Genomic DNA, 10,639 nt, shown 5'->3' on the forward strand with positions numbered 1-10,639 from the left:
GGTGGGGCGGAGCCGCCCCGTCCCGCCCCCCCCCGAGGAGAATCGCTCCGCTGTGACATCACGCGATTTCCATGGCAACCGCCTGGGACATCATCGGGGAGCTTTGTGACATCACAGCGAGGGGAGCAGCCGGCCCTCCCGGGGGGCCCGGGACGGTGGGGGAGGCAAGACCCCCAGCCCCGCTGCACCCGGCGACGGGACATCATCGGGGAGCTTTGTGACATCACAGCGAGGGGAGCAGCCGGCCCTCCCGGGGGGCCCGGGACGGTGGGGGAGGCAAGACCCCCAGCCCCGCTGCACCTGGGGCCAGTCCCAGGGAGATGCTAGGGACAGCGGTGCCATGCTGGGGTACCCCGGCTGGACCCCCCGCTGCTGTCCCATGGCCGGGGAGGGGGCGGCCGCATAGCCCCAGGCCCAGCCCTCGCCACCACCAGCACATGCCCGTCTCCGACGAGGCTCGAGCAGCGGGAGAAGGTGCCAACGCTGTTCTTGCAGCCCCTGGCATTGAGGTGCGGACCCCCAGGCAGGGCAGAGCCCCCGCTGCCACCCCAGGGATGCTTTTTCCCACTGGGGGAAATGTCACCTTGCGGCTGTGGGGCCTCGCACTCGGATGCTCCTTTCTCTGGCTCCCGCCTCAGCTTTGTTTGGCGTATTAACCCAACCGGGCTGGATGACTTGAGAATAAACCCCAAGCCTTTGGAGCAGTCCTGGTTTTCAGCCTTGATTCCCAGCCCTGGTGCTGCTGGCTCAAAGAAAAGCATCATCCAGGCTGGGAAACTGGGAGTCTGAGGTGGAAGCAGGCAGCGAGGCTGCTGACAGGGTTGGATCCCACCAGGGGTAGCCTGTTAAGGTCAAGATCTACAGCTTTCATTTGTGGAGCTAGAAAAACAAAATGCAAATTGAAGAGCCTGTGGGCTAAAGCAAAACCTATTCTTAAAGTTTTTTGTCTTGTTAAGCAAGGAAATAGAGTGCCAAATAGGCTTTGTTAAGTGGCAGTCTAATTAATAATTTAAAATCTTGTAGCTGTCTTTCATTAGAATTTATCTGTACATCAACCACAAAATCAGTCAAACACACTCATTTATAAGTTAATACCGTTCCTGAATAATTCAACAGGCAGTTAGAGGAGGCCTCCATCCTGCCGACAGGTTCTTCCTCCCTGCCTCACTGTGGCCAGGTGTCCCTGGGCAGGGGGTCCCCGTCCCCTGCATTCACCCCAAGGGGGGTGCAAAGGGGACACCCAACATGTGAGGCAAGGGCAAAAGAGGACAGCTGCTGCTGGGGCGCTGGGCTGGGGCCAAACCCCTCTGCAGGGCTCGGGGGCGGCTGGTTTTGTCAAGGATGGTGGCAACGCAAGGCTGTGCTGGTGGGTGGCAGCACGGGCTGATGGTGGCACTGCCACCGCCTTCCACGTCCCACTGACGGGGACCAGGGTTGAGGCTGGGGCCATGGCAGGACTTGAGGCAGCAGGAGCTGTGCGTGGTTGACATCTCCAGAGGAGGCGGCTCCGAGGGGACGGCTTCACACGCGGTGCTGCACGGGCAAAGTCGTTTGCGGCAGGATGGCGGCAGCATGGCCGGGGAAGTGCTGTGATTCCTGGGGGCATTTTGGGCCTCCTGCACCCCGTGAGCTTCGTCCATGGAGTCACCGGTGGGATTCAGGGTGGATTCCATGCGCTGAGATGTCATTGGTGGCATGGCAGTGGGTGACAGCGTGGGGTGCAGCTCCATCCCGGGTGGGGGTGTCACAGCCTTGTCAGAGGTGGCCGCAGGCAGCTGCAGGCAGGAGTGCAACACTGGTGATGCAGGAGAAGGAGATTTCCAGGTCAAGGATGACACCAAGGTCATGGGCAGCCACATCCCTGTCCCTTCCATCGCTCATCCCATCGACGGGGCGTCCAGCCTCCATCCCTCCCTGCCAGGGCAGCAGTCAGTGGGCAGGGTGCAGGCGCAGGCTGGACTGCGGTTCTTGCGCCGGGGAGCCAAGAGCCCAGAAACCTTTCTGCTTATAAAAGTTTAATTTCCTAAAGAGCTGATAGGAAGCCACAAGCTCTCTGTGCCCGGTGAAGCAAGGGGGAGGGGGTCAGGATGCGGCCCAGGCTGTCCCTGCGGTGGTGCTGGGGGGAGCGAGGAGGGCTCGGCAGACGAGACCTGCCTAGACCTGGAGTTGAGGCTGCGATGCGAAGGAGCCGTCGCTGCTCAGTGACCTGCACTGATGGAGCCCGGCAGGGTCAGAGCCGTGGCCATGCTTGGCTGGATGTTATTCCCACCTTTTGCCTAAAATGCTGCACCCGGTGCCCCACAGTCCCATCTGGGTGCCGGAGGCTGTGGGTGACGCTCCAGGTGGCCTCCAAGCGCTGCCCTAAAAACATCAGTGAACCTGCTGGGGAGACGTAAAAATATGCATTTTCCAGAGTGATTTCACACCCGTCTTTCCCTGAAGCACCTGGCGGTGCTGGAGCCGGCGGCACGGGCTGGCATCACGGGCAGGGGGTTCCGTGGTTTGCAGGATGAGGCCACGAGTGGGATGTCATTGCCTTGGGGCCGGGCAGGAACTTGGGCTGCTGGAAACTGATGGGTTTTGACAGCAAGAGCCAAAATCTTGTTTGAAGGCAAAAGCCAGGCAGGGAAGTGTGGGAGCCTGGAGGGACGTGGTGGTGGTGGCCAGGTGTGACCAGGGCTGTCTCCCATTGGGGTGTCCCCTGCTCCTGGCAGTGCCCCTGTGGGAGTGTGGACACAAAGCCCCCCTTGCAGAAGAGTGACCCAGGACACGACTGCCTCAGCCCCACATCACTGGGGCAGCCACCTGTCCTGCTCTGCCCCACATTGGGGCACCCCTGGGTGACACTGCTGCCCGTCCCCACCCAAGGGAGCTGCTCCAGTCTCCCCCAAACAGCCAAAAACTTGGGCTTTGTTTGCAAAGTGCAATTCCAGGGTTTAGCCACGATCAGTAGAGACTCGGGTTATTAAGAGCAGATTATATTTGCAGAGCACTTTGGTGGAGCAGCAGCAGCAGCACAGGCACCCACACCCCAGCAGTGGTGGCTGTTGTTTGGGTTCCCAGCAGGTTGGGATGGGCGAGGTGTTGCCCTCGTTTGGAACCCACTGAAGGAGGCTGGAGTCTGATTGAAGAGCAGAGACAACAAGTGGGAGGTTGCAGGGAGAGCCGTGAGGCCGGGAGCAAGCGGGATCCTGGTGGGAGTCATTGAGGAGGAGCCAGGGGTCCGTGTGGTGGCATGGGCAGGGGTGCAGGGCACGGCCTCAGGAGCACCACTGGGATGCAGGAGCAGCCATGTCCTCTCCAGCAAGGATGCTCTTTTTTTGGGTGATGCTGCTCAAGCCCAAGGTGGAAGGAGCTGGCTCAGCCTCGGGATCCTCTGCCAGCAGCAGGGCCGGTGCTGTCCTCGCTCCGGATGTCAACACCGCGTCCCATCTCCCAAATCGAGGAAGCACCAATCCCACCGATCCCCCTGTACCATCCCTGCGGAACAGCATCACCATGGAAACCCACAGCCCTGCGCCTGCCGCCCGGCAATCAGAGGGGGGACACTTTTAGGAATATTATTTTTACTGATGGCAAATGGTGGAGGCTTGGTGCTGACAAAGGAGATGAGCCCAGTGCTGGGCATCGCCTGTTTTCCCAATGGTCGGTCTTTCTCCTGCTTTTCCTGCCGAGGGCACGTGCTGGTGGGGCAGCCGCGGCTCTGCCCGGGTGTTAAGTGCGGGCAGGGCGAGCGGCAGATGCAGGACGGGGAGATGCGGGGGGCAATCTTCTTTGTGCAGATTAGGATTGGGGGTTATTAAGCGGAAAATGCTCCATTTGGTGTAGAAAGCTCCTTTTCCTTTTTAACAGCGTATGTGCCTGCTGGCTGCTTGCTTCCCGGTGGTGTTGGCACAGCGGCTCGGAGCCGGCACGGCAGCTTGGAGCCGGCCCAGCTTTGGTGAGCAGCTTTTAGCGATGCTCCTGCCTGGGCTGGGAGAGCTGCGACCGCTCACGGTGCCAAAAGCTGGTTCCACTCAGGGCTGCGTCTCTCACGGCCAGCGGGATGGGGTGGCTGCGGGATTTGGCCCTGGAGATGGCACAGCAGGCTGTGTGTCCATCGTGGTCCAGGGCATCCAAACAGATCCCGTCTGTGGAGAGAGCGCGGTGCTGGAGCCGGAGGGTGTCAGAGGTGCTCCACGTGCTCCCCAAGTCCCGGCATCACCATCACACGGGGAGGATGCAGCCGCTGTTTACTGGGGAGCAGCGGCGGGAGGGAATTTGGCTGCTGCTGCTCTGGCAGGGCTCCTTACGGAGCAGCCCTGCAAGCGGAGGGGAGGTGCCAGCGGCTCCGCCAGCCCCGTGTGCCGCACTTGGGAACCGCTTTCTATTTTTTTCCAGCTGCATTCGCACCAGCGTTTGCATTGGTTTGCTTGGGGAAACCCCATCCCCGTGACCGCGGGACCCCCACGGTGCCACCCGAGGGGCGCAAAGCTCATCCTTGGGCACGGAGAATGTCACAGGGCTTTTTGGCTCGAGGTGACCTGGGTGAGATCTTGTCCATGAGACCTTCACCCACCTGGGTATCCATGTGCTTTTGGGATGTGCTTGCTCCAGGCAGAGCCCTTCTGATCCCCCCGGGGTGAAGGCAGATGGGGACAAAGGCTGCCGGCTGCACCCCGCCCCTGCCTCCCCCAGCCCCCCTCCCTTCCTCCTCCCCCGCTGCCTGCAAATTCGGCATCCCATCGGGTGCTGGATACAGCCACCCTGCGGGAAGCACACCAGAGCCAGGAGAGGGGTTGGGATGATCCCCCGTCGGCAGGGGTATGCCGGGGTGTTTGTGCTAACAAGCCCAGCATATTATAATTTCAATGGAATTTAAAAAACAAAATAGTCCTCAGACAAACGACTCTGCAGTGCCTCTGCCAGGGCCTAAGATCTGCTGCTATCTATTTTTTAATAATTGAGGGTAATAAATATGTATTTCTTTCTCCTTTCTCTCCGTACGCCGCAGCTTGTCAGCTCCCTGCGTCTCTCCTCTGATCAGGCCCCATCTTTGCCGCGCGGAAAGGAAAAGAAAGGGAAAAAAAGAAAGAGAGGGGAGAGAAAAAAAAAAAGATTCTTTAAGCGAAAAGGATTAAAGCCTTGAAAGTAGGTCTGCCCGAGCCACTCGGCTCTTCCTGCTCCCTGCCAGCCGCAGATAGGGCCAGGGACAAGAGGAGCATCCCCAGGTGGTGGAATCCGTCCCCGCGGGGTGTTTTTGGGTGCAGAGCCCGGCTGGGCAGCGGCAAATCCCCCGGGGAACGCGGCTGAGGCTGGGCAGAGCCGCCGGGAACTTGGCAAACCGCTGCTCAGAGCCAGTTCTGCTCCGGCGGCAGATATCCCCCGGCTTATTATTCCCTCTGGTTTTCAGATGGAGATGTTGGCTCGAAGACGCGGAGGGGGTTTGGCGGTGGGGCTGAATGTTTGGCCGTGCTGCGGGACCCCCCCGGCCGCGGGATGCTGGGGCGGAGGAGGCGCTGGTGTGAAGGAGGCGGCTATTTATAGCTTCCCTCGGCTTTTGTTCCTTTTCCAGTAGAGCTCCTCTCGAAATAGAAACAGTGCCGACTGCGCGGCCGCTCCCGGGGCCCAGCCGGGATGCGGGGGGCACCTCTCGGCCCGGGGCGGGGGGATACCCCAAGCTATGAGGTGCCTTCGCGTTGGGCATCCCCCCGTCCTGCATCCCTTGAGACGGGGCTGGTGTGGGTTGGGGAGTGGGAGCCACCTCACTGCACCCTCCGTGTGCTGATGATGCCCGTCCCGACCCTGAGGGGGGTGAATGGCTCTGAGGGGAGCTTCTCTGTAGGGTGACAGCACCGGGTGCCCCTGCGGAGAGCAGGTGAATCCCTCGGGAACACCCCGACAGGGTCTGTCCTCGTTTTCCAAGCTCAGCCGTTGCCTCTGCTTTTCCCTCCCAGCATCCCACAGCACCCCCTTGCTCCCCTCCCCACACTCCATCTCTGATCAATATAGCTGGGAAAAACAAAACAAAACAAAGTAAATATTTAATACGATCCAGGGAGCCACAGCGAGCGCTCCCCCCGTCTGTCTCCTCCAGCAGCCGCTCGCAGCAGCTCCCCGGCCCTAATGAGCCTGAGTGCAACAGGGATCGATGGCAACGGCAACCTCCGCAGAGGGGTCAGCTCTGCCACATCCCCTGTGCTGCACCGGAGCTTAGGCGTGGCCCCCCGCGCCCCCCAGGGCTGCCTGCCCCCCTCATCCTCTTCCTCTTGCCCCGTTCTTCCTCTCCTGTGTCCCCTTTGTCGTTTCCAGGTCCTGGGAGGGATGAAAGGTCTGCTGTTCCATCACAGCCATGTGGGACATGAGCTGTGTCAGGCATCAGCTCCAGACTGGGGGATTCCTCAGGGGTGTGGGATGGGGTGTGTGTAGGGCTGTATCTGACATGGGATGAGTGTGTCTGTCCCCACACTTGTGGAGCAGATCCCTTATGGATGGAGGTGGGAGCCTTTGGGGGACCCCAAATACCTTTGGAACTGGCCCAGGCTTTTTAACCAGAGCCAAGACAGTGTCCATGTTTGTGGTGTGACCAGGTGTGCCTCCTCCTCCTCCCCAGCCTCTCACCCTCTCGCCTGCATCCCCTGGTGTGCTCCAGAGACCCCAAGTGCTGACAGAGTTTGGGAAGTGCCAGTGCCAGGTAACTGGCAGGCTGGTCCTGGCAATGCCAGCGCAGGACCTGCCTCACTGCAGTCCAGATCCACATGTTTTCCGAGTTTGGATGGTCCCTGTCACTCTAACACCAATGGAGCTGCCAGGTTTCCTGTCACCCTGACCCAGCTGCCCTGCGCAGGACAGTCCCCGTTGTGCCCCCCAGCTGTGCCATCGGCGTAGGAGAGGGACCAAGCCTTGTCCCCAGCCAGCCATTCCATCAGCTGGACCTGTGCACCCCCCTGCAGCCTCATCGTGCCCTGGTGTCCCAGCAGGATGCAGAGGTGGCACATGGGGAGGCAAAACCCAGGAGGAGCACCAAGCTGTGCTCCTCTGCTACCACAACGCTTTGCAAATTGTTTTTCCATGGAAAAGTCAATTGTCCTTGGCGGTACCTGGGATGAACCCACGGCCAAATTCCATTCCTGAGATGTGATAAGAGGGATGCCCACCCTGCCTGATGCCCCTCGTCCAGCGGTGCCAGACCTCCAGCTCTGTGAAGCCTCAGCCTGGCTGTGCCCGGGGATGGGAACTGGATTTACAGCTGCAGAACAACTCGGTGTGCCCTGAGCACGGGGCAGGGAATGTGCATCTCCTGCCTCCCAGGTGATGCCACCGAGCATCTTCCTGCAGCTCAGGGTCTCCCGGCAGGCAGAGGGCTGCAGAGGTGCCAGGGCAGGGCTCCCCCTGGGAAGTGCAGCAGCAGGAGCACGAGCTGGGACAGCGGCGCAGGACCTGCGTCACAGATGCAGCTTGTGGCAAGGTGCCGAGGAAGTTTTGCAGCAGCATTAGAAAATGTTGACATGTTTTTTGAAACAATTTCAGATCTGATATCTGCGCCAGATTGAGTTTGTAACCAGCTTTATTGTTTAAGCCTGCTGGGATTTCATCAAAGGCGTCTGCTGTTTACCCAGAACCATTTCATTGGAGAAAACAGCAAACAGACCTGCATTTCTATCTGATTTCACTTTTTCCTTTTCCTCCTGAATTTAAGTGCTTGTGAAAAGCATGGCTGATAAGGCAGAGCGGTGGATAAATCCCGAGGACTGGCGCGGTGGATGCTCTACCAGCTGCTCCAGCTTTATTAATAGACCGAAGGCAGTTGCTGGACCAGCTGCTGGGTGCCAGCCTGGAGCGAGGCACCCGCCTCGGGGGCCGCTGGGTATCCCCAGATGGTTTTGGGATCTCCATCCCGGCAGGCTGAGCCGAGTCATGACTCCTCAGGATGCCGAAGGCTGGGAAAAGGATCCACACATAGCTATTTTAGTGCTTTGAGTGTGAATTCAGATTTAAACTAAGAGGGAGCCAATGCCTGTCCCTCCCCAGGGAGTGACCCCAGCAGGCAATGTGCTCTGTCACTCCATGACAAGCCAGGCCAAGGCAATGCAGCCACAGGAAGCAGAGGAGGATGAAGGAGAAACCAAACTAGAAAGGGACTTGGTGTAAACTGCATCAATCCTTCTCTCACATCCCTGGGGAATTCGGTGGCTGCCAGCCTGGCTCTGTCTTTTGCCCGTTGCTGACGTTGGAAACACGCTGGAGAGGAGGTTTAGGGGCAAGAGAGAGCCCAAGAGGGTTTTACAAGGAGCTGACCTGGGGGCTGCAGCCCCCTCTGGTGCTGACTGCTTTGCTCCAGGCATCTTCCCACAGCTCATCCCAGTGGTCACCCATCACCAGCATTGTTTTCTCCAGGGTTTGGCATCATCTTCACTTGGGGATGGCCTTGGTGGCTGTCCCCACTTTTCCTGGCTTTTGGGACAGAGACACAACAGGCTGGGGTCAGTGGAGTCCATCCCGCTGCCCTTCCCGGAGTCCCTTCGGCATCTTCTCCCAGCTGCTGGCACTCCCTGGGCAGGTTGTGCCAGTGGCACCTCGCCGGCACTCTGAGGGCTTGTCTCGCCCATCGATCACACCTGCACGGTGACAATGTAATTTTTATCTCCAGTTGTTTATTTCTCAGACAGAACTACTTGTAAATTCCGAGAAGAATATACATCCCTGCGCGTGACAGATCCAGCACATGGCGATTAATCTGCCCTCTTAAGACCTGAATACAAAAGTGTCCCAATGTCACTCCTAGATGGGGTGTCAAGCCCCGGGGCAGCACTTTGGGGATCTGCAGGGACCTGGTGGCAGAACGTGCCCACGTCCAGGTGATGCTTCCCAAATACTTATTGCATTTCCTACCAGCTCTGGTGGTCCCTGACTGATATTCCAGCTCTCCAGACTCAGGCTCCAGCTCCTCTTTTTGGGAGGTTTATGCAAATAGGACTTTTTTTTTTTCCTTTTTTTTTCCCTTTTTTTTTTTTTTTTTTCCTCAGCGCTGCTGCTCTGCTGTGTCCCAGATAGCAGAAGTGCTGAGGACAGGTGTTTGCATCAGGTCCTGCGGCACCCGCGTCCCACCCGGCCGAGGGGAGGAGGGATGCACCGAGGGGATATCCCAGGGGGAGAGGGGCAGGGAGCAGCCAGCAGAGGCCAAGGATGGAGAGGGGAAGCTCCTTTAATGGCTGCACTGCGCTAGTGAGGATGGACATTGATGGCAGTGCAGGTCTGTTCCAAGCTCAAGCACGGCCCTGTCCCCAGCGAGGGGCAGGACAAGGATTGGGGTGTCAATTTGGGCTCTGCAGCATCCCACAGCCCCATCGGCAACACCCTCTGTGCCATAAAGCCTCTTATTTACAACCTCCTACTCGGGAGCATCTGGGAAGCGAAGCGCGTCATTTCCAGAGAGAGCAAAAATGCTGCATATTTCAGTGTCTTTTGAATTTTTTAGGTTTCCCTGAACTGTGCTAATGGTTTGGTGGTGGCGGGGGGGAGGTGAGGGCCCAGCCCAGCTCCCGGCCTGCCTTGCTGCTCCGCCGCGCGGCCATCACTGCATTGCCGCTCTTAAAATATTCAGTGCTGTTGGCCACAATTTCACAGCGGGTCAAAGCGCGCCGAGCCAGCAAGAAGGAGGGAAAGTGTGACAACAAGATTAACCCCGGCCCAGCAGGCCCCGGCCGTGCTCGGCAGGCTGAGCACGATGTGCTGCAGCCACCTCATCCCAGGGGACCAGCAGCGAGTCCAGAGGGGCCACGACACCCAAAATCCCTCTGGTTATCCAATCTTGCTGAGTCGGTGGCATCACCACCAAGAATGGTGAAGGGACAGAGAGCATCCAGAGTCCTGCTGGGAGGACTGAGCATCCCCTCCTTCTCCAAGCTGCTGCAAAGCAGGAGCCTGGTGCTGCAGTGGGATGAAGAGCTGAGGATGACCCCAGTTCTCAGGGACAGTGCTGAGAGGCCTCAGTGCTTTTCACCCCAAGAGTTTGTGGTTCCCAGGCCTTGCACAACCAACAGTGGAGCAGCAGATTTACAATGCAAAAGAGCAGCTGCTTGAGCCCTGTTTGCTGACAGGGATTTAGTAATCCTGTCGTCAGCCCGGAGTTTGCTCTCGGAGTCGTTGGCTTTGGCTGCCAGGCTTTTCTAAGGAAACTTCCGAGGCTGGGGGAAAGAAGTGAAGCAAAGCATGTGGTCTGTGCCCACCGTGCAAAGGGGATGGTGGGACCTGTCTGCATTCCCATGCGGAGCCTGGGGCACATGAGGGATGCTGCCATGGGGAGAAGGTGCATGCCAGGCTCAGTCCGAGGAGCCACGTGTTGTCCAGGAGCTGGAGACCCCCAGGAACTCCCTGTTGTATGGCTGAGGCTTGGTCTTATGTCTCCTGCACTTTCCTTGGATTCTTGGTCGCGTGCCATGACTCCAGCGCTTGCCACCAGCGGCACGGATGATTGCGCACGCAAGCGCGGTGCCATCTGCAGGGAGTGCTGCGGCTGATGGATGCTCTCCTGGGGTTTTAAGGACACTCTGGCTGATTTATCAGGGTGTCTCCAGGGGTCAGGGTCATGCCATGGATCTCCATGGACAAGAGGTGGCTGCTGGGCTGGGTGTTCTGGCAAGGAGCAGGGAGCACTGTG

The 10,639-nt window shown here is 58.9% G+C and overlaps 2 protein-coding genes across 2 annotated transcripts in view; one reads left to right on the forward strand and one right to left on the reverse strand.

Moving 5' to 3' along the window:
- DPH1 (diphthamide biosynthesis 1) overlaps window positions 1–1,730 on the reverse strand; it is a gene marked incomplete at its 3' end in the record, with an annotated part of 20,970 nt that extends 19,240 nt beyond the window's left edge. Inside the window, 1 exon segment of the mRNA XM_017742950.1 lies at window positions 1,304–1,730. Coding sequence (XP_017598439.1) covers window positions 1,304–1,730 — 427 coding nt within the window.
- A 4,375-nt stretch (window positions 1,731–6,105) lies between these two features.
- The window catches only part of RTN4RL1 (reticulon 4 receptor like 1), a 23,272-nt gene continuing 18,738 nt past the window's right edge, over window positions 6,106–10,639 (forward strand). Inside the window, exons 1-2 of the mRNA XM_017742952.1 lie at window positions 6,106–6,156; window positions 6,593–6,673. Of these exons, the coding sequence (XP_017598441.1) occupies window positions 6,106–6,156; window positions 6,593–6,673 (132 nt within the window). The remainder of the gene's footprint in view (window positions 6,157–6,592; window positions 6,674–10,639) is intronic.

The sequence above is a fragment of the Corvus brachyrhynchos genome, unplaced genomic scaffold (genome assembly GCF_000691975.1).
Source record: "Corvus brachyrhynchos isolate BGI_N302 unplaced genomic scaffold, ASM69197v1 scaffold99, whole genome shotgun sequence".
Lineage (NCBI taxonomy): Eukaryota > Metazoa > Chordata > Aves > Passeriformes > Corvidae > Corvus > Corvus brachyrhynchos.